Here is a 24,071-nt window from a genome sequence, read left to right as displayed (position 1 = left end):
TATACGGATTCAATATGTTATATGTGACAATATTCCCCTGGTATCAGGTTATTCTTTGAATATATTGTATTATATGTATTGTAATAATCATATAATGTATAAATAGTAATAAAAAAAACATTCAACTCGCTTACTCGGGTCCCAATCCAATTGGTTTGTCGTGGGGTGGGAGTGGCAACGCGCTCTCGACGCATGCTCCCAACGTCCTCCTCCGCCTTCTTACTTCTTTGCGGCCTGACTTACGTTTTAGCCCCGCCTGGCCACGCCTTCCAGAGCGAGTCCAATTGGTCCATTCATGCGTCATCAGCGCGCGCCCTTGTTTTTCCCGGAACTAGTGGGAAACATGCCGTTGATGCGGATCTGCACCGAAGTGCTTCAGCCTTACACGCGAATATGGAGATGGACGAAATCGAGCGTGCCGGTGGGTGGTCCCGCCGTATGTGTCCGAAAACAGCTTTGTCGTGCCGAGGTGAGGCATCCTCAATGTCGCCGAGAGAGGGAGGTGCTGCAAGAGGCTGGTGTTTTATGACAAGCGGGGTCAGTGCAATGTGAACAAGGGGGTCTTCAAGGTCAGTTTTGTGTGTGTGAGCCCCCCAGTGCTGCAGGCTTTCTTTCGTCCCTCCTGAACTAAGTCAGCTGTTATTTCCCAGTTTTTGTGTTTTGCTGTCAATCCAAAAATTACTAAACGACGTTTGCTACGTTTGTATTCGAGTGTCGTAACCGTGTGTGTCTGCTACACCTGGTTATTTAAGATTTGCACCATCGTGCTTTTCATTCCTCTTTTCTAGGTTTTCTGATTATTTAAGCTTTTATTTAGTACATAGCACTCCGACGTACTGGTTCCAAGCTGATTCACAATTACTGATGATAATTGATAATAACTGATATCATTTAATTAGCTGGGCCTTTTTCTCTTCTTCTGCAATCAGAAAAACACAGCAGAATGAGTTTTACATTTATAACAACGACATTTATTTATATAGCTTATTTTCATACAAATTATGTAGCTCCAAAGTGCTTTACAAAAGAATAAAGAAAAAATACTAATTAACAAAGAAAAAAGTAAGAAGACATTTAGAAATATGTCAATTTTCGCGGTAGCTTTTAATGCTTAACTCTCTTTTGTTATTGTTCTGTTATTCTGCCCTGTTTGTGTAGTTTGCTCCTTTCATTGCAATTTTAATAATTATATTTAAAAGCAAGAAGAGCAGACACCCAGACAAAAAAACACAGAATAATGAAAGGCTGCAACTACGTCAGAATCAGGCCCACTAATTAATAAATAATGGGTTCAATAACCAGAACACTTGGAAAAGTGGAATGAAAGTCAAAATGAAAATATCGTTGTTAAGTTAAACAAATTATAACTCCTTTGTACGTTATAATAAAAACCCAAACTTAGTTTAGTAGATTCTGCATTGACACCAAAACACAGAAACTGGGAAGGTAATGGCTCATTTAACTTGGCTAGTGCTGTGTTCCATTTGAACTGGGAAGTTGGAATTTCTGAGCACCAAGTAGGAAATTTCAACTTCAATGCCTCCAAAAGTTGGTTTTCCTCCTGGGAAAGTTGGGAAATCTTCACCATCCCTGACCTCAAAGTCCACGATGAGTGCACCACACACTATCATACTATTATACTGCTTCTCTGTTTCTTATTACATCAGTCATACGCATGCACGGTATGAATAAATGAAGATCTTTATTGTGATTGCACAACTACAACAAATTGAATGCCAACCTATCAGTGCAAAACCGCAAGAAACTATGAAACTACCAAAACCATATAAATATGAAAATTTATAATAGGGATTCTGGAGTCCTGTGTGCAGTTTGGGTCTCCAGGCTACAAAAAAGACATAGCAGCACAAGAAAAGGTCCAGAGAACAGCAACTCTGCTGATTCAGGGCTACAGGGGATGAGTTATGAGGGAAGATTAAAAGAGCTGAGCCTTTACAGGAGATGAAGAGGTGACCTGAGTGAATTGTTTAAAATAATGAAGGGAATTAGTCCAGTGGGTGTTATCTAACACTGGAAAAAATCAAATTCTCACTTAAAGGATCTGTGCAAAACTTTTTTAAAACCTGGCAGGACCTAATTAGTAACATTTTAGAATAAGCATTTAAATTGAGGAAGCGGCTGTGTGTGTCCTGCGGTGGGCTGGCGCCCTGCCCAGGATTTGTTCCTGCCTTGCGCCCTGTGTTGGCTGGGATTGGCTCCAGCAGACCCCTCTGACCCGGTGTTAGAATAAAAAGGGGAAGAGAATCCATCCATCCATCCATCCAACCCACTATATCCTATTTATTCAGTGAAAGGCTGTTGTGCTTGATGACTAAGTGCTGAGCAGTCGTACACAGCTGGACTTCTTTTAAAATGGCTGAATCGCATAATGGTGTTTTATTGTTCAAACACGCCATGTGATTACACACAATTGTGAAATACTTTATACAAGTTGTGGATCAGTCCTCGACAATTGTCTTGCTTTGTAAAATAGCTGAATTTGGTAAGTCTTTAAGGCTTTCTTCTGTGCCCCATAGACTGCAATGTAAAGTGCCAGTGTGTGCAAGTTAATTATTTTTTTTTCATTTATAGAAAACATTTGACTTTTAGAACACAATTTCGGCTGGCAAATTGTTTCTGAAGAATTAACTTTGACTTGAAAAATTCCAAACTGATCTTTTAACAGAGAGAGAGAGATTTCTTCTCAAATGATCCAGTTTTATGTGGCCATGGAAACCCTTAACCAGGTAGTCTCCGCAGGTCGACTGCCCTCTTGTCAGCCCTGCGCACGTATTTGCTTTGCAGCCGCAGGTAGAAGCGTCCACAAGGTACATTTCTAGAGGGAAACGCTCGGACAATCACATTATTCTTTCTCCTGGTTAAAATGATCTTTCTCAATACAGTCGACCCAGTGAAGTCGCGGTTCAGAGTTCATGGCCTCAGTCATTCGCAGATTTTTCCTTAGAACCAAATTAATAATTCTCCACAGAAACCGCAAATATCCTCCGCAATTTTTTTATGGTTTTTTTTTTTTTGTGTCAATTATATAATTTTTCATGTGTTTTAATGCCAGATTATTAAGAACAATATAATTTACCCATTTTGTAACATAAATATTAACGTAACTTCAGCTAAATTTCCATATAAAATATAATAGTGTATACATTTTTTAGTACTGTAGAGAGAACACAAAGCAACCGTAGAGGAAAACGCAGCTTGGGATGGTGAAATACTGTACCCCTGTACTCCGAGGCGGGAGGTTTGAAAGTAGCCAATCCGAGAGTATTATTCATTTCTCCTTGTTGCTGATTGGCTGCTGCTCTGTGACACATCTCCAGCAGATGCAGCCCAACAGACCCGTATCATAACAGTTTACCACGTGTCTTTCGAGTGTTTCGCTGAGTGTTTTTCGTTTTGTTGTTCTTATAGCTGTAAGATGCTGTCCAAACAGGCATGCCAGTGGGAGTAAGACTGTTAAGAAATTTTTCGGGGAATGAAACTTGATCTGTGGGATCGTCTGTGACGATGGAGGCAACGCTGGTGAAAGTTACTTCGTCAGTAGGGATGTTTCGGTACTTGTTCATTAAGGTTTAGCGAGTCTTCGCTGGTGACGCTTAATATAGCTCACGTACTGAGTTGTTCCAGAGTCACAGTTGAGAAGTCAATGTCGCCGTATAGTTGTTGAATGGGATCAGAAATAAACGGAAAACAATGTGAAGGTAATGGAGGTGGGAGGAGTGTTAGAGTTTGCGGGCGGGGCTCTGTCATGCGTGCGTCTTGCTTGCCATGGAATTATATACACTGCCTGGCCAAAAAAAAAAGTCGCCACCTGGATTTAACTAAGCAAATATGTACGAGCCTCCTATTGGATAATTACTGCATGGGCGATTATCTTTCAGCTGGCAACAAGTTATTTAACCCCAACTGGTGCAATAAGTTGCTTCTCATTTCTTAAACAACCATGTCGAAAGACACATCTCGTGGTCGTGGAAAAGATGTTAGTCTGTGTGAGAAGGGTCAGATCATTGGCATGCATCAAGCAGAAAAAACATCTAAGGAGATTGCAGAAACTACTAAAATTGGGTTAAGAACTGTCCAACGCATTATTAAAAACTGGAAGGATAGTGGGGACCCATCGTCTTCGTGAAGAAATGTGGCCGTAAAAAAATCCTAAATGATTGTGATCGGCGATCACTTAAACGTTTGGTGAAATCAAATCGAAGAAAAACAACAGTAGAACTCAGGTCTATGTTTAATAGTGAAAGTAAGAGCATTTCCACACGCACAATGTGAAGGGAACTCAAGGGATTGGGACTGAACAGCTGTGTAGCCGTAAGAAAACCACTAATCAGTGAGGCAAACCGGAAAAAAAGGCTTCAATTTGCTAGGGAGCATGAAGATTGGACTCTGGAGCAATGGAAGAAGGTCATGTGGTCTGATGAGTCCAGATTTACCCTGTTCCAGAGTGATGGGCGCATCAGGGTAAGAAGAGAGGCAGATGAAGTGGTGCACCCATCATGCAAGATCTTGGTGAAAAATTAATGCAACAGTGGATGGAACTAAATCTTGTGACATTGCAGAAGCTTATCGAAACAATGCCACAGCGACTGCGTGCCGTAATCAAAGCTAAAGGCGGTCCAACGAAATATTAGAGTGTGTGACCTTTTTTTTTTGGTGGCGACTTTTTTTTTTTGGCCAGGCAGTGTATATAGATGCACAGAGCGTTTGGCTTTGTGCATTTGCTTTGCTCTCTTGCACGATGTCGATGCCATTCTAGACGTTGCTTACTGTACACTACTCACACACACGCAGGACTTCGACATCAAGTCAACGAGTCTAACAGTCCTCCGAGCAAAGAGGGATCTACCTGTAACCTAACGTTGACTTTTATTAAAATTTACAGCTTTCTTTCGCCCTCTGCCCTGATATCCCCCCTCAACCCTTTGTGTAGACAAAAGTCGACATCCACCCTAAAAGAGTTAAACAAAGCTAAGTTATTTCTCTTGTGTGATTTCTTACCACCGTATCACTAGGGAGGGGTATCGCCATTTGTTTTATATCTATATAGATTCAGGTTATGTAACACGCCGCAATCATGAAAGAACTCATTCCCAGGGAGTTGGCACCCCCTGCTGGATACAGTAGTGTTGGGAGTCAGATGAACCCTAAAGAAATCACATTTGTGTCCCAACTGTGTTGATACATATTGATTTTATATCCCGTGTCGCATATCATAAATTGCATGTGATGTACGGTTCATGACTATCGATGGCTTTGGGATAAAGAGGCTCCTGGAAACGACAAGGAAGCATGGAGCCAAGCCGGACCGCCACACTGCCCAATTTGGTTCAGCAGAGAAAGAACACAGATGAGAATGGCCAAACAAATGAATGTGGTCAAGTTAAGTTGCAGAGTGGCTGGGGATGTCAAGCAGTCATGGGAGCTTGCTGCTGATTTGCTGTGTTTATCCAAATGAAGAATGTGACTGCAAATTGCTGGAAAATTCATGTAGCGTGACGGGGCTTTGAGGTCGATTGGCTGTTTAGTGATCAGCCTAAGGCCCCGTTCAAGGCTGCACGGATAGACGTTGTCTCCCTGTGGGCCTGAAATGAATAAACGGAATAAAGATGGATGGGAAAAGGAGTAGCAACAGGCCCCAGCACTGACCCCTAATCATACAGATACTAATTCCTTCAAGAATTTGAAGACCATAACCTGTTGTGTTCAGTGTTTAAAGGAAGTCCTATAGCCATCCTCCAAGTATCTAAATAATTCAAACGCGGAGATTTCAGTTCCTGCAACAACCCCTTCACCTCCGCGCAGCCCGTTTCCAAGGATGCAGAAAATGCAATTCGCCAAGGAAGCAGCCCCCTGATCTCTTTGTGGGCCCGGGTGACTTCAGTCGTGCCAGCTCTCTGGGGGAAACAATGAGCAACATTTGGGAAAGTTTGAAGGGAGCAGAGCAAATGAAAGAAAGAAAGAAAATCTTTGTATTCTTCAGTCTGGAAGATTTTCTTATTCTAAGAGCAGCCCCCCTGTTCCCAGTTGATATACCGTAATGGGGCCTTGGCACACAAAGTCGGATCTTTTGTGTACCTCGGACAAACAGCTCTCAGTTTCTCACTGCTTTTCAAAAGCTGGGCCTCCGCCATCTAAACGCGTCCCATAACAGATGACCGCTCTCGTTCCTGAAGGACTCTCACGGATTCTCAGGTGATCTTCTCATTCACCTCCATTAAGATTTAAACTCTTCAGGTCCACAGTCAGCTGAGTGTTGGTTTCATGGGCATTTTGTGCATCTTGTTTAAATTAAATAAGAGAAGGAGCCACTTATAAATGTGTTTTTAAAAAAAAAACGATCTCTGTGGAATCAGAATCAAAACGCTGTTTTAGTCGCCAGGAATTTAGCTTAGGTGGCATTGGAGCAGCTTATAACCAAAAACAAGAACATAAATAACTAGCTGGGTGCAGGAATGACTGGTCATGAATCCAATGAAAAGTCGGGGGGCACTAACTGGGTCACCCTGTTTTCATTAAAATAGCCCAGCAAAAAGAAACGGCTTCTTAGACAAAACAAGAAAAGTATTCGGCTCTTTGCTGCAGATAGAAGGTCGAGTACCAAAGCTCCATCCGGCGGGTCGCTCAGAGTGCAAAAGACGCCTCCTTCTGGGCAGCTGAGCTTCTCGTATCATGTGACCTGGAAGGGGCGGGGCTAAGTGCCCTTACTGGGTGGTTTCTTGGTGCTGCAGGGAGGGAAGGAGAAGAGAATGTGTAATGGACGGCCGAGGATCCTGCCTGGACGGGACGCCCTTTCCAGGAGGAGACCGAGAGAATGGGCATACTATCAGGAGTACCTCCCCCGGGACACGAGAGGGCAGCACCCTTGGCTTACATCGGGGCCATGAAATTGGGGCTTGGAGGCTCAGCCCAGTAGAGGTCCGCGGCCACCGCCAGGGGGCGCCTGGACAGCTCCAGAGTTTGGACATGCAGCACTTCTGCCACACGTTAATCCAGGTGCTCTATAAAGGAGGCTGTCTCACTACATTTCAAAGCCAGAGTCGGGAGGAGGAAGACAAAGCTTGGGAAGAAAGGAGTAGAGGAGAGGCGGAAAGAGAAGGACTGAGTACTAGTGTTGGAGGCACTGTGTTGTGTGCAGGATTGGTGAAAATAAACGTGTGTGTTTAGGACATACGGTGTCTGTCTGTTTGTCTGCCCGGGGTCTGGTCTTCTACAAATGTTAACAACTTCACCCTCTCTGTGCCCTAGTGGGTCATCGCCTACCTCGGTCAAGCCTGTGAGGAGATCCCCTGACCCGCATGTGTGGTAAGTTTATGAACATGCATAAATAAACAGTGGCAGAATAGTGCTGTTATAAAGGAGATGTGCGAGTGTATAGTGTGTACACACACACACACACGTGTAGCTGTGCTACCGGGGATTGAAACTTCAAATCCCAGCAGTGGCTCTTATTGGTCATCTATGAAGGAGCAGGGGCTGCTGGGTACAAGGAGGCCAGCGCGACATTTAAAAGAGGGCCAGTGATACCAAAAGAGGAGAAGACTTTTGTGTTTCGTGTCTGGAGTTTCCTGTCTGTGTGCCTTCCGATTTGATACCTGTGGATTCTTGTTTTTGTCTTGGATCGCCTCTTGTTTTGGGCTATGGTCTGTCTGGATTTGTTGTCGACCTGCGAAGAAAGGAGCGCTCCTGGTCCCATTCACCCGTCTTCATTTCATCAAGAAATATTCGGTTAGGACTGATCTTTACATTCCCATTCAACGTGCTGACCTCTGGACTATCTGCCCCCATCACTGCATTTCATCAGTTGCCGTTTTCCATGGACTTTATAGTGAGTGGTTTTTGTTTGGGGTTTGTTTGTGTTTATTGTACGTCGCTGTAAGGGGAACTGGGGTGGGATTGTTTAGCGTGTAGTTCTATTTCGTTTATTAGTGTTTAATACATTACTTAATTGTTGTTTTATTGCCGGTTGCTTTTTTGTCTCTGCTTGTATGTGTGTTGGGTCAAGCCAAGGCTGGTTGTGTCCCTGGAATCTCCACCAAACGAATAAATAAATCGCCATCATTTTGACGGCACCAGGCCGCTACACATGAATGCATGCTTTGGCAGGGTGCAAGAGTGACGGCTCCATAAGTTAGAAAAATTTGGGGTGTCAAGTGGTTCTTCCCGTTTGTTGTACAAGACAAAACAAAAAAAAAAAAATCAAACGCTGTTTGGTGTGCTTGTTGCACAAAGCAGGAAATCCACTCAAAAATAAGGTACTTGTATTTAGGCCGGCAGTTAGCCAGTAGTAAGCACGGTGGTAGCTGAGCTCCATATGGTAGGTTGCCCTTGTCAGAAATGAGGCCTCCTTCCGAGGATCTCTGACTTTTATAGTTTTTGAACTGGAAGGGGCGGAGTCAATTGCCGGGACAAAAGGAGATAAGACTGCTAGAGATTGTGCCCCCTCTCGTCCCGGTGGGTTATTATATACCTCGACAGAGCCTGTAATAAGGAGGTCCTCCGACAAGCATGTGCGACAATGTCCATATACTGTTCATACACAGACCTTAGTACAGTATATGAGAGAATGCATTTGTAAGCGGGGCAGACGGGCCCAGTGACTGGTTTGTGAGGGCTATGGCTCTGGGAAAGAAACCGACTTGAGTTGTTCATTAGTTTTAGTGTGAATTGATGTAAAGCGTTTACCACAGGGGAGTTTTTGGAACAAGTGATGTCTGGGGTGATCCTTGTGATCTGCAACTGAAGGAAGAGCACAGCAAAGCATTTTCTCCCACTGTCATTTACTTTTGGAGTGGGCCGCTGCTGAACCAAACCAGACCACAGTGGAGAATGTGATCAGACTTTCAATTCTGGCTTTTTTTTTTTTTTTGTACTTTATTTCGCCTTTTAGGAATTAGGAATTAATTAGGAATGTGTTAGTTTTCGTATACCCCTTGGGGTCAGAGCGCAGGGTCAGCCATTGTACAGCGCCCCTGGAGCAATTGAAGGTTAAGGGTCTTGCTCAAGGGCCCAGCAGAGTAGGATCTCTTTTGGCAGTGACGGGGATTCAAACCGGCAACCTTCGGGATACCAGCGCAGATCCTTAGCCTCTGAGCCACCACTCTGCCCTAAAATTACACCAGGGTTGTAAAAATCATGCCAGGGTTGGCTGGGAGTTACTGAATTTCTTTAGTTGATGTAAAAGTACAGGATGGCGAAAGGAAACAGGAAATTTTGGAACTAGGTATTGGTGGCCCTGGGGCATCAGCAGTTGTTTGGGACCAATGTGACCTTGTTTAGAACTCTTCACCATCTTGTATATAAACGTCCACGCGTGGAAGTGTGTCTGTCTGTCTGTCTGTCTGTCCGGCCAGGGTGTGCGAGGCTGCAGCATGAAGCTCAAAGAAAGCGACTCTGTCGCCAAAGTGAAACAACAGAGAAAAGCGAGAAACTTGCTTAGCTGCTGATACACAAGCGAGGCGAGCAAATCGTCAAAACGAAATCTCCAAGGAGAGAGAAATTCGCTTAGCTGGTAATGCACAACTGATGTGATTGATTGATTAATTGAAGTGCCACAATCCATGGTTTCTAGGAGCCCGGGCTTACACAGCTAGTTAGGTATAATGGAGCAGCAGAGTGTGCAACAAGCATTCGCTGTGAAAGCCTCTTTTATACAGTGCATCCGGAAAGTATTCACAGCGCTTCATCACTTTTTCCACATTTTGTTATGTTACAGCCTTATTCCAAAATGGATTAAATTCAACATGGGTGCGTAACTTTGAAGAAACGGGTTCAGCCATAAAAAAGAAGTCCCCAGATGGATCCACTTTGCATACTGCTTGACAATCGATGGTAGCTATTCGACGATTGTTTGGAAGGTGTGTCACGTCACGCAACGGTGACATTCCATGGCCTCTGAGACCCCCAGATCTTACTGTTTGTAATTTTTTTTTTTTTTTTTTTTTTTCTGGAGACATCTTAAAAGCCAAATGTACCGCACATGTCCTGCAACCATTGCTGAACAAAAAAGGAGGACTGAAGAGGAAATCTCTGTGCTATGTTGAGCAATGCAGAATTTCCACTAAGGGCTGTCAGAATGTGTACGGAGAAATGGACAACACCTTCGTGATGTTTTCTTCAAAACCTAAAATGAATATTGTTTGCCATCTTTTATTGCATATCATGTACAATACTTTTCATCATTAAATGTATTTTGTAATGTGTTTATTCATGCATTGAACATCAATTGAAAATTTCCCGTTTCCCTGTGCCATCCTGTACAACTGCTGCTGAGCCTTCTTAGTGATGGAAGTGGTGTGAATGTCCCAGCAGAGAGTGTTTGTGACAGTCGTACCCCAAAATCTGAAGGATTCCACCCTATTGAGTGCAGAATCTTTATTATCTAATGGCAGAGATTCTGACTGCTGGTTGTGAATGTCAATCACCGTTTCCGCACTCTTGGTGGTATTGAGCACCAGGTTATTAGTTGTGATAATAATAACAACTGTATTTATAAAGCACCTTATCATTGATTTACATGCAACCCAAGGCTGCTTTCCACAGAATAAGCAACAAAAACAAAGCCATTCCATGTTTATTTGGATTATTATCATTAATTAATACTGTGATCATTTCTAATAAGTGTAAATATACTAAATACAAAATCAAACAGGTATTGTTAAGCAAAATGCAACCACTAAAGTGCAAAAAAAAATCCCGCACTCTTATCAGGTAAAGGATTTCTAATTAAAAATATTTATACAGTGGAACCTTGGGTCACAAATGTCTCGGAACACGTACAAATTGTGTTATGACCAAAAAGTTTGCCAAACTTTTGCATCTGTTCACTCGGGTGACGAACAAGCCAGTTTCCCTTCCAGTTCATACACGCCGATGATTTCTGCACGTGTGCAGTCTCTCCCTGTACATTGTTCTCAGTCAGACGTGTGTATTCGCTCTTTGTGCTCCATTTCGAGTGCTTTTGCATTAATTTTGCAATTTAACCATGGCCTCTAAGCAAGTGAAGAGTGGTAGTGTTGGTGAGTAGAAAGGTTAGAAGAAAATTGAAATCAAATTAAAGAAAGAAATTATTGAAAAGTATGAGCGTGGCGTTCGTGTTACTGATCTTGTCGCCGAATACAAGAAGTCAAAATCTACGATTTCGACTATTCTAAAGCAGAAAGAGGCCATTAAAGCAGCTGATGTTGCAAAAGGAGTTACAGTGTTAACCAAGCAGAGGCCTCAAGTGCTGGAAGAGGTGGAAAAACTGTTGCTAGTGTGGCTGAACGAGAAGCAACTTTCAGGGGACAGCGTAAATGAGGCGATGTTATGCGAGAAAGCCAGGAGGATTCACGGCGATTTGCTGCAAAACTATCCTTCTACGAGTGGCTAGTTCTTCATAATCACTTCCTTCATGCCAGAACTCGACTCATGCAAGGTTAGTTTTCTTGGTTGTTTATGGTTAGTTTTTGTATAAATTAAGGATTTTTCCAATTTTTATTTTTTCCCTGTGCTTAAAACTCATTTAAAAACAACAAAAAAAGTGTTCACAGCGAGCGGTTTTTAAGGCTGTAGTGTGAACTCTTACAATGTTAGTTTTCTCTGTTGTTCAAGGTTTTCTCCGTGTTATTCAATGTTTTTACATTTAGTTTACTATTACACTGTGCATTCTATGGTATAATTAACTATTTTTGTGCTTAAAAATCTTTAAAAAAATATATTTACATACAGTTCGTACGGTCTGGAACGGATTAATTGTATTTACATACAGTCCTATGGGGGAAATTAGTTTGGGTCATGACCAGAGTTTTGGAACGAATTACGGCCGTGACCCGAGGTTCCACTGTACATTGAGGAAGACAACAGAACAACTAATGGTACTCCTATGGATATACTTGTATACAATTTTTGTGGACAGTTTATGTGCCACATACAGTCCACATGTTGATCATGATGGCGAACAGGTTGAGACATTTCTGTAAATCATGTTGCACGTATGAAGAATGTTTTGTGAAAAAATTGTTTCCGCCATTCAAATGTTAACTTAATTTTGACTCGCCTGGTATTTATGTAAAAATAAATATATCCAGTATATATCTACATTTTACCTAGGGATATGTACATGGCAACCCATTGAGTAGAAACAGTTTGATGTTATTAAAGTTAATGAACAGATACAAAAGCAGATCACTGTGACACACTCCTAACTGGTCTGTCTAAGAATGGCATCAATTGGGGGCAGTGAGTCCAGAATGCAGCAGCAAGAATCTTAGCCAAAAAAGAAAATTTGGGCACATCACGCCAGTCCTGGCCTTGTTCCATTCAAATAAACCTGTATGGGGTGGTCTCCATTTGAGTTTTTTTTTTAAATTTGTTTTCCATTTGATGTGTGTGTGTTATTATATTTTATTGTCTTTCTACTAATAAAAATTTGATCGGAGAAAAAAAATTTCTTTCCTTAGTCGTCTTCTTCCACCGGGAAGTCTGCACAGGAAAGGCAGCGGCAACTCATGGCGCGAGGACTACCAAAGCAAAGGCCCATGCCAGGGGTCAAGCAGATCATCGCAGTGGCTTCGGGCAAGGGAGGTGTTGGGAAGTCGACCACAGCAGGTGAGCCTTGGCTTTCTTGACATTTAACGTTCTTGATTCAGTTGTGGAGACCCACAGGAAGGACATTGTGTTTTAGCCAGATTTCCTACCCAGCTGGGTTTCAGATGTATTCATTCAGTCTGTTTTATTCATTTTTAATTCTGTTACTTATGTTAATGTTACTTTTGTTGAGTATTTGCATTAGTAGTCTTTGTTTTTGATTGTGTCTGTGTATGTACGCTACCCAGGTTATTTTCCATGTGGTTTGTGGGTGGTTCCCCCAAGAGGTGGGACCAAGAACTGCCCTGTGCCATGTAAATCCTGAGGGTCTTCCACAGTTCCTGGTGGTTCATTGTGAATGCGATCTCGGAGTTTGGTGGGTTTACTTTGCTTTGTTAGTTTTCAGATACTGACCTTCATGGTTTGTTTTTGATTGTTTCTGGATTACTGTATTGGGACTTTGCTTGACTTCCTTGTTTCTATGAAACTCCATTATTACTTTACCATATATGAAGTATACAATACAATACCGTTTATTCTTGTATAGTAGCCCAAAATCACACATGGAGGGCCACAATGGGCTTTAACAGGCCCTGCCTTTTGACAGCCCCCCAGTCTTGACTCTCTAAGAAGATGAGAAAAAACTCCCGAAAAACACCTTGGTAGGGAAAAACATGGAAGAAACCTTGGGAAAGGCAATTCAAAGAGAGACCCCTTACCAGGTAGGTTGGGCATGCAGTGGGTGTCAAAAAAAAAAGAAAGGGAATCAATACAATACAGAGAACAAAACACATGTAATCCTCAGTACAATATAATAGTAAAATAAAAATATTACAAGTACAGAACAGAAGTTAACAGGAGATGCTATCACATAATAGGATTTGAATTAAGGAATTCAAAGTATTATAATCGTCCAAAGATTCGATGTCAAGATTTTGATGAATCTCAACATTTTAGACCTCCCTAGTTTTCTCATATAGGAAAAGTATTGGAATCCTCCAAAAATTCCTTTTCGAGATTTTGATGAATCTTGAAGTTTTAGATCTCCCTGAGTCTGAAAATACCATTTTGGAATGATGTGTCTCTGTGTGTGTGTGTGTGTGTGTGTGTGTAAACGTGATGACATGAGAACACTTTCACTTTGGTCATCTAAATATTGCATACAAGTATTAGGTACAAAACGAAGATTTCTGTCAACTTTTGGGGTTTTTACTTTAACCGGAAGTGGTACTTTTCCTTTTATTCCCATTGTGCTCTATGGAGCTTCTCTGTGTGACACAAAATTTTTGTGAAGAATAAAACCTTTTCATTTTTACAAAGATTCTCTGTTTGCTTGTTCATCTAGCCAGGGTTTGGCAGTATATCCCCCTCTAGTGGATATTATTAGAAGTGCTTTTGCAACGTTTTGGGACTTGGGTGTCCTGGGACTCCTAACAATAACACAGGAATGTATTTCTTCCTCCGTAATTTACGCCATCTTGAGTTTTCTTTCAAAGTGCATTCACTTACATTGTGAAAAGTGCCTACTGACATCACCATGTCAGTCTGTGTGTCTGACCACATGAAACAACTAGTGTACCAATTTTCTTGAAATATGGGAGATTTCTCTTCAAGGAAAGTCAGTCAGGGCAGCTGTGTCTTCATTGAGATATCTCAATTAATGTTCCGTTTGGAAGAATTGGCAAGTTTGAAAACTCGCTTATTTTAAAACAGAGAAGTATTCTGTGCCACTTCAATACTGTACTCAATGTTCAGTACTATTAGCTAAACAAAACAGGTTGAGTGGCTGAGTGGTCTCCCCTCGTTTGTCAAATTTCTTATGCTCAATATGGTTTAGTTTACAACTTCAGATTTATCTTGAGAGGGGTCACCTCATCTCTCTTCTCTCTCTCTCTCTTCTCTCTCTCTCTCTCTCTCTCACACTCTCTCTCTCTCTCTCTCTCTCTCTGTGTATGTGTATCCGCTTTTCACGAGAGAACTACTTTACAGATATAGATCGAATTTTTTTTTCTGTAATTTGCTTGAACATTTCAGTTGATTTTGTGACTACCCTCATCGCACTAAGAATCCTAGTTCTCTTGCAGGAGCCATATATTTGCATTAATCCGAGACAGAGGCTGCGGGCCGAGGGGAGGGGGAAGTGTGACGTCAGGACTGGAGAGCCAGGTGAGGCCTCCTCACTCTCCTGTTACACTACTACATGGGCAGAATCATGGGGGACGGCTAGTCTTGTATATTTTGTGGAATTACCTTTCTTTTGATGGCAAATTAGATTCCCAATAAAAGTTATTTAAATGCTAGGAAAGGTGCCCGCACACACACAAGCTTTCATGTCAACTCACCTAATTTGCAAACTGTAAAAGTAAAACCAAAAAACCCAAATGTCACTTACCTAGAAATTTAATGTGGCTGGGATTGGCTCCAGAAGACCCACGTGACCCTGTGTTCGGATTCAGCGAGTTGGAAAATGGATGGATGGATGGAGAGGGAATTATGCAAGTGCTGCTCTGTGTTAGGAGTTAGATCTATTATTTCATGTTTTGTCTGTCCCGTCACCCCCAAGAGTTCTGGCTCTCATTTTTTCCTATTTAAATATGAGTTTTCCGATTTGAAGCTCACTTTTATTGTAGTTAGATATTTTGTGCCAGTGTCTCCTCCATCTTGGTTATTTACAATCACTACTATTTGGTCTTCCCATCGTTAGGGCAGCTGCCACATTGTCCCAGGTTGTTTCCACAGAGGGTCATGACCTTTGATTTTCTACGTGACAGGTTAACCTCCTTGCTGTTAGTCACAAGCATGACTCAGGCTCGGAATCTTACAGCTAAGCCCGAGTCGAACTCGGGGTGACATATAACGATACACTTTAGAGTGTTAGGCCTGAATAGTAATTTGCTGCCATTTAGTAGATCATACTGCAAAAGTATATGAATATTATGCTTTGTGCCTCTTTGTGGTAACTCTGAGGTACCTTGTCATCGAAGAACACAGTGGCAAATGAAAAATCCGTTTAAGAACAAACTGAAACTGAACCATTGCTCGAATCGAGTGATAGTGATGAGGATGTGAACTGGTCGTCAGACATGGACACGGATAGTGAAACTGATGTGTGATGATCCTGCACTGTATGACAGAATAGCCGAGATATGTCTGGTGACTTGGGTCACGTGAAGCTTCATCATTGTGGTGTTCACATTAGCTGAGTGACAAAAAAGCAAAATGGTTGTCATCAAGTGTAAGGACAAGAAAGACTTAAGCCCTGTGGTAATTGTCAATGTTTGTGTTGGGTAATGTGGAAGTCGCCGAGCCTTGTGTTTAGTGTTTATATTAATTAGAATGAGGGGCTAAATTGATTTTTTTTTCTCAGTATTGTTTTTACTTAACTTTATTGAGCTTAAGCGCGTTAACAAACTAACTTTTACCTTGCATTGCAGTGAACCTGGCTCTTGGATTGGCAGCAGTTTGTAAGGTAAATACTGTTTTTTATTTTTTTATTTTAAATTTTTGTTTTGTAATAGTTTGTGTTCTTACACTTGTGCCCATTGTTGGTGCTTTTAGCAGTGGACAGGGGTCAGCGGGAGTGTCCTAAGTGGTCTGCCGTACACAGCAAGCTATGATGCACTGTGTGTTCCGACACCTTTCTGCTCATTACCAGCATTATGTTTTTCAGCAGTTTGTGCTCCAGTAGCTCTCCAGTGGAATCGGACCAGATGTGCTGGCCTTCACTTCCAGTGCACCTCAATGCACCTTGGGCATTCATGACCCTGCTGCTGGTTCACCAGATGTCCTTTCGTGGACCACTTTTGGTAGCAACTAACCACTGCACAAGACCTGTCGTTTTGGAGATGTTCTGACCCAGTCTTCTAGGCCTTTAGTCATTCCGGTCCTTCTGCTTGCCCATTTTTCAGGTCGTGCAGAAACCAGGGCAGTCCTCTCCCAGCAGCACCCTCTGGTGGTCTTTAAAGACCCCCGACAGGGCTGTGTTCCCAAACTTTCAACTCCTATGCAACCCTAACGGTGTCCTGATCGGGTTTAGCCCTGAGGAAGACTTTTACCTGTCGTGGGGGAAAAGATCTGCTCCCAGTATGCCAGTTTGCCCATTCCAAACCATTCTGTCTTGCTTTCAACACACCAGAGAATCTTTTTGGTTAAGATGTTTTCTTCACCATTGCAGATAATGACTTTTTCCTAAAATAAAATGCACTTACAGTATGTGTTCATGAATTATATATTTCAAACTAACATGCACAATTTTATTTTTGGTTTTATTCCTTTTGCAGAATTCAACAGTGGGGCTGCTTGATGCAGATGTTTATGGTCCTTCAATCCCAAAACTGATGAATCTTCGTGGAAGCCCAGAAGTGACCACTGGTATGTCGGCATTACTATTAGTTTCTAATGTTTTTATTCTCAGTGAGATAGCTTTACTGTAATCTTTTTGCACACATTGTATATAAGAGAAATCTCTTATTGAGACACACTTGATCCTTGGTCTGTCAGTTTCCAAGTCAAAGTGAACTTTATTGTCATCTCAACCATGTACAAGTATACAGATAGATGAAATTGCGAAGCTCAGTGTCCACAGTGTAACAACATGACGTGCAAATAATAAAAATATAATTAAAATTTAAATTAAAAATTAAAACACAAACAAACTTCTGGGTGTGGTAGAGATGCTGCTATTAAGGGCACTGCAGCTCTCCAGGCACCCTCTGGCGGCGGCCACAGGCCCCTGCAGGGTGAAGCTTTTAAGCTCCAAATCCGTGGGTTCCCTATAGTGTCCCGGTGGTTGGTAGTGCCCAGAACAGTGTCTCTCTTCTGATCCTTCTGCTACAGCGGCATCCCAGGTCCCGGCCATCCGTCACTATATATATATTTTTCTTTCTGGGTGCTGCATGTAGTGGTGTGAAAAAGTCTTTGCCCCATTTTTCTGATATCCTCTTATTTTTGTATATTTGTCACAATAAAGAAGTTCAGATCTTCAGAAAATTAGAGTACATTTAAAACTGTTGTTAAATCCCTGCTTAATGTATTTAGGTAATAAAGTTGTCCAACACCTGTATTTCCATGTGATTTCTAGACTGGCAAAGTGCAGTCTGCCTGACAGACAGTCCATCATCCAGGACACCACAGGCACATCCACCTGAGTGTACCCCTTAACAGTCATGACTGGGTGGTATTGAAAGCACAGGGCTGCCAGGTTTTTCCAGTCATGAGGATGATTCCATCCTTCACTCCAATCTTTTTCTGATAGGCATACTGTGGTGTGCCCAGGTGGTCTACCATAAAAGGACTCATGTAGTCCAGAACCAGCTTCTCAAAGGTCTTGATGACGTGAGACGTTAAGTGCCACTGCTCTGTAGTCATTATTTGAAGAGACACCTACCTTCTTTTAAACTGGAACAACGCAGGATGCTTTCTACAGCAGTGACACTTCCTGGACTGAACAGGTGACAGAGGACACCACAGAGTTGGACAGCACAGGCCTTAAGAACCTGAGGACTGACTCCATCTGGTCCCACGGCTTGTCCTGTGTTCGGCCTCCTCAGTTGTAACGCACATAAGAAAAGCAGACAGAATGTTTAGTGATGGTGTGTATTTTACAATGAATTTTTGTCGTAACATTAATACTTTTAAGTATATTTTATGTAGGTAGGTTATCTAAACTTGCTTTTTTTTAAATCGTGTTCACATTGTAATGGAAAGTAAAGGTTCAGGCGTGCTCTAACAAAAATGGAAGTTGTTTATTCTTAACTTTTTGCTCTTTTTTTTTAAACTCTTTTTTCTTTTGCTTTGTAGAAAACCAAATGAGACCGTTGATGAATTATGGAATTGCTTGGTAAGTATTTGTGCAAGTGATGTTTGCTTTATGCTTTAGTGACCAATGATATTTAGTTCAGTTATTTCTACTTCATCTGCCCTTCCGACCAGCATGTCCATGGGCTTTCTGATTGAGGAATCTGCACCTGTTGTGTGGAGGGGACTCATGGTGATGTCTGCAGTGGAGAAGTTACTGAGACAGGTAAGCAAGTCTATCTAATAAAAATAATAGCATTTTTTACAATTATATAGCACCTTTTTGCACAACTTCAAGCGCTTTATGTAGTGAGTGGGGAGCTACTTAAACCACCAATAATGTGCAGCATCCACCTGGATGATGAATGGTGAGTGTACTGGCACAAAAATGGCTGCCACCGTGTGAGCTATTAGGTGGTGAAGGAGTGAGAGATACTTTGCCAGTTATAGGCAGGGGATGATTAGGGGGCCAGAATGAGTAGGCTGTGGAGGGCAATTTAACCAGAACATCGGGATACACCCTGCTCTTTACGATGCTCGGGGATCTTTTATGACCACAGAGAGTCAGGACCTCGATTTTATGTCTCATCCAAGGGACGGCGCCATTTTTAAAGCTCAGTGTCCCTGTCACTGCACTGGGGCATGGCGTCCACTTTCAGACCACAGGGTAAGCGCTCCCTGCTGTCCTTACCAACACCTGTTCCAGCAGCAACCCAAGGTTTTCCTGCTTACAAGTTGTGGCCAGGCCTGAACATGCTTAGCTTCAGGTACCTCGCCTGTTCTGAAGTGTATGTGGTATGGCTGATTGGATGTACAGTCTGTTCTTAGCACAAGTGGTCTCTGAGGTGTGGCACCTCACAGCTCTGTTTGTGTCCCAGCCTGTCCATTTTCTGTCTATCACGATTCATTGTACTCTGAATGCCAAAATATTGTAAGGCCTCTACAAAGACCCTTCAAACAGACCTGAGCCGTCCCTAACCTGCCCAGCAAAGGCGTACCTAACACAAAATCTACTGGCCTGCTTCGGATCTAAATGGGGCTTTGGCTTAAAAATATTAAAATATTTTTTAATGTTGTAAAATATCAAAAAATACCCTTCTAGGGAGAGGGAAAACTGTAAAAACTCTGGCTTAAGGAAAGGAGAAGGTGTGATAATCTTTATCAATGAAAATATTTATTTAGAGGAACAAAAGATCAAAAGTAGCAAAGGCAGGCAAAACTGAAGGCAGAAAGGTTTGGCTAACCAATACCAGTCGTAATCCAAGTCATCAAAGGTCAGAACAGTAGCAATAAATTCAAAAATCCGAAAAATCAAAGCTCGCAAGAAACGCTCTTTGAAAGTCTGGCAGTCATTGAAGATCAGCAGGTTTCACTCGGCATTCAGCAATGGTGCACAGTCATTTGAACTTGGCCTCTACTAGACTAATGGCGATGCGCTGTGTTGTGTGTTTTCAAACTACCCATAAGCCTTTGTGAACCCGTTGTTGCGTCCGCTTCTATCCATTGCATAATTTTGAATTCACCTTTACTTTTTGATTTACCCTTGTAATACCAATCATTTAACAAGGAAAGCTAGAAATCTCTGCTAATAACAAACTTGCTCAGCATTTCTCCTGGAAAATACTTTCTCACGGGTTGATACAGCCTGATATTGAAAACCGATATGAAGAATGTATAACAAAAAGGAAAAGAAAGCAATATAACATGATAAAAATTAGGAATGATATGTTATAAGGAGATAATGTCTATGCATCCTACAGACAGTTACACTCCAAATTTAGCTTTCCCTCAATGCAATTCTTCCACTACCTCCAAATTAGAAACTTTGCCAAACAAAATCTGCCCAATTTTCCTTAAAGTACCTCACACCAACTTCAATTCCAGAAGAAATATTGATCAGTCTTGAGGACTCGGACAACATTTCTGTAATATATAAAAACATTTTAAAGTCCCTTCCTTTCAGAGATCCCAGAGTGCAGTGGGTAAGTAAGTATCTCTTACGCAACAATACAGAAAATGAGTGGAAGGCAGCCATGATCAGAATTCACTTGAGCTCCACATGCACAAAGCATGCAATTATACAACTTAAAATCTTTTATTGAGCACATCTGTCTTGTTTAAAATTGTCCAAAAATGTTTCCTGGGGAAGACTCAACCTGCAAAGTTACAATCGAGCTCCAATCTCATTGGGCCATATGTTCTGGGCCTGCACCATATAAACGCCTTTCAGACGGCCTTGGTGTCACAGTCCCTCCTAATCCAGTAACAGGTGTGTTTGGTGGGCTCACAGATGGGTTTAAAGTGGAGAAGGACATACAAACTGTCATTGCCTTTACTTCACTATTGGCACGTAGACTTGTCCTGCTCAACTGGAAAAATCCTAACTCTCCTCTGTTAAGTCAGTGGGTAACTGATGTTATATATTATTTGAAACTGGAAAAAATCAAATTCTCACTTAGACAATCTTTGCAGAACTTCTTTTTAAACCGTGGTAGGATCTAATAAGCATTTAAATTGGGGAAAAGGACAGAAACACAGAAGGTTGTAGAGACAGGAACTTTATTCAAACACTGCAAACAAAAATATGTCTCTTTTTCAAAGTTTAAACGTGCTCCTTGACAAGACGGAGTTGACAGTTCCGTCTCATGATTAAAAGGATGCAAACATATCTTCCTCTTCAAAGGAGTGCGCGTCAGGAGCAGAGAATGTCAGAGAGAGAGAGAAGCAAACAATCAAACTGACAGGTGCTGTTCGGACTTAAGTCTGCGAAGAACCGTGTGGATTGCGCGATAGATCGGCTGCAAGCAAGGGAGCAATGTGAAGGTAGTCTTTCAGCGTTTTTTTTTTTTTTTTTTAACCTGTAGGGTTGCGATCAGCCCCCCAGCTCACTTATATATATATAATAAATATATATAATAATAGATAGATAGATAGATATAAAAACATAGTTTACTGTCAAATAATGCAAAGAGTACGCAATACTTGTTTCGCCCTTATTTGGGCTCTTCAGGCGTACACACTCCACTGCACCCCTCGCGGGGATCCGACGACGTCGTCAGAGGCGAAGCCCCTTTACGTTGTGCCACGGCATATGGTTCGTTTATTTGACATCCTGGAGATCAGTTATAATTACATTCATAGCATTCGTAGTCTGAAACACGATCTGATCGTATGGGTGGTTACCTACCAGGTAACGCATGTGGGTAACCACCCATACAATCAGATTGTGTTTCAGACTACAAATGCTGTGAATATATATAATATAAGCAGCTTAGATGAATTATTGAATACCCAGGTGAAGCACTGAATGTTGACTGAACTTCATGACTACTTGCAGACATAATTTAAATGGTAAGATCGTCGCAGTCGGACAGTTCTGACAGGTCTGTCTATCCCAGTGTTTCCCAAACTCTGTGGCTGCAGGTTTTTGTTCCAACTGGCTTCTGGTTTTAATTGGATTCCTGGGCTAATTAAGTGAACTGTTATTTCCCAAGTTCATAGTTTTGGGAATAGTATAGAAATTAGAAAACTAAGTTTGTTGAAAAAAAAATGTACCAAACAGTGGGAATGGGAATAATGTATTTTTTTCTTTTTAACAGTATTTTCATCTTGATTTTCATTCTACTTTTCAAGGTGTTCTAATTGTTTCATTAATCCATTTTTTAATAATTAGTGAGTCTGACACTAAAGTAGTTGCAGCCTTTGATTATTCAGTGTTGTTTGCCAGCGTGTCTGCTCTGCTCATTTTTAATTGTCATTAATAAGGTACAACGAAGTGGAAAAACTGCACAGAGGGCAAAATATAATAAAATCAACAAAAGAGAGTTAAGCATTTAAATCTATAGCAAAAATAAAAATATTTCTAAATGTCTTATAAATGTAAAAATCATTCTGCTATGCTTGTCTGAATGTCGAATAAAAGAAAAAGATACCAGCTAATTAAATGAGCTCAGTGTTCTCAGGTGTTTTTGCTGATTAGGAATCTGGTTGGAACAAAAACCTGCAGCCACAGGGGGTCCCCAGGACCGAGTTTGGGAAACACTGCTCTAACCTGAGGAGGTCTCGGTCTGTATTTCTACTGTGTGGGTTTATCGCGGGTATTTAATGTCGACATGCCTCTAGAGGTGTGAGAAGATCTTAAACTGTTGGGCCGTCACTTCAGTTGTCACCTCTGACTTACTGAGTTTTCCTGTGTACGTCACTTTGCTTGTCAGACATTTAATTTTTGAAACTCTTTGAAATCAAGTGTACTTGATTACTGTGTCTGTTAAGTGCTCTTACATGAAGATCACCTTCATAAGGCCTTATGTTGTAAAGCTGGATGGCATCAGTAGTTACATGACGGCTGTAGGTGTGAAATACGTTCAGAGTCTGCAAAGTTTTGTAGCCTAGTACTGTTTTATCTGAATCGAGTTTTTCTTTTATTTAAATAACTGGATCTTGTCTTTTTGTGTTCCAGGTTGCATGGGGGAATCTTGACTATCTAATTATAGACATGCCTCCTGGCACTGGAGATGTGCAGTTGTCCATCACCCAGAGCATACCTGTTTCTGGTAAGGGTTGTATTTTTTTATTTTTTGTACCTGTTTTTGTTACTCTGCACTTTAGGGAGTCAGAAGCCATCATTGTAGCGATGGATAGAAATCTGTAATTGGTGCTTGCTCCTCACAGGGCACAATAAAAGTCTCTTGTTTTTTCCTGGTGAGGGTCACAATGGTAGCAGATCAGCCCAGACTTCCCTGTCCCCAGCTATAGATTCCATGTCTTCATGGGAGATTGCCAGGCATTTACAAGCCAGCAGCGAGAGAGAAGGAGAATCCTTCTAAGCTCTCCTGGGTCCCAGCCCAGTGGCGCCTGCTTGGAACAGCTCTAGGGGGATCTGCTGCCGGTGGGTGGGTGGGTTGAAATGCCCAAACCATCTCATCTGGATTGTCTCGATCTGGAGGACTATGTTCTGACGCCTCTCATGAACTGTTCAGCTTCTCACCCTACCAATGGAGTGTCAGCCCAGCTACCCTTCAAACAAATGTCATTTGGGGTGCTTGTGCTCACAATCTCATTCTTTTGGTCATTATCTACAGATCATGACTATAGGTGAGGACGAAGTTGTAGATCGACCAATAAATCAAGAGTTGTATCTTTAATTACTGCCCTGGCGCTTTACCATACTGTGTTTAAAAAAAGAAGTGACTGAATACATCAAAAAACACCTGCTCTTACACTCCTCTGTTTGCAAATTTATCCGTTATGATTTGGGTAATTAACCCCCCCCACACACACACCCCCCCCAAAATTTTATTAAACAAATCTGTATTGAAATTACTGTTTATGTTGGGTGGGGTGGGGGGGTCTTTAACATACTCCTAAAATAAAAGGCTTTTGTCCCTAATGCTTTCCAGATGAGTCCAGACGTCCTCACTAAGACGTGGCATATTGTCTAACTGAAGAAGACTTGCAATTAAATTCTGTTTGAGTTACAAATTGGCACCCCGTCTTTTCTTTTTATTGTCTCTCTTCCCCATCTTTGTTATTTAACCTGGTTTTTGTTGTTGGTCTAATATTACAATTATGCTCATCTGCATATGACTTCAACTCACTTGCTTTATTCTTCTATAATCCTAGCATTAAGGCCATCAATTTTTAATGAGTTACTTACTTTACTTTTTGCACTTGGGGCTAGAATTTAAGTT

The 24,071-nt window shown here is 41.7% G+C and overlaps 1 protein-coding gene across 1 annotated transcript in view; it reads left to right on the top strand.

Annotated features, from left to right (window-relative positions):
* Nucleotides 1–312: 312 nt before the first annotated feature.
* The window catches only part of nubpl (nucleotide binding protein-like), a 59,096-nt gene continuing 35,337 nt past the window's right edge, over nt 313–24,071 (top strand). The window contains exons 1-7 of the mRNA XM_028821886.2: nt 313–469; nt 12,459–12,606; nt 16,020–16,054; nt 16,866–16,956; nt 18,385–18,424; nt 18,517–18,607; nt 22,841–22,934. Coding sequence (XP_028677719.1) covers nt 344–469; nt 12,459–12,606; nt 16,020–16,054; nt 16,866–16,956; nt 18,385–18,424; nt 18,517–18,607; nt 22,841–22,934 — 625 coding nt within the window. The 5' untranslated portion in view covers nt 313–343. The remainder of the gene's footprint in view (nt 470–12,458; nt 12,607–16,019; nt 16,055–16,865; nt 16,957–18,384; nt 18,425–18,516; nt 18,608–22,840; nt 22,935–24,071) is intronic.

The sequence above is a fragment of the Erpetoichthys calabaricus genome, chromosome 16, assembly GCF_900747795.2.
Source record: "Erpetoichthys calabaricus chromosome 16, fErpCal1.3, whole genome shotgun sequence".
NCBI classification, from domain to species: domain Eukaryota; kingdom Metazoa; phylum Chordata; class Cladistia; order Polypteriformes; family Polypteridae; genus Erpetoichthys; species Erpetoichthys calabaricus.
The sequence above is the reverse complement of the archived record's forward strand: the minus strand, read 5'-3'. Positions and strand labels throughout refer to the sequence as shown.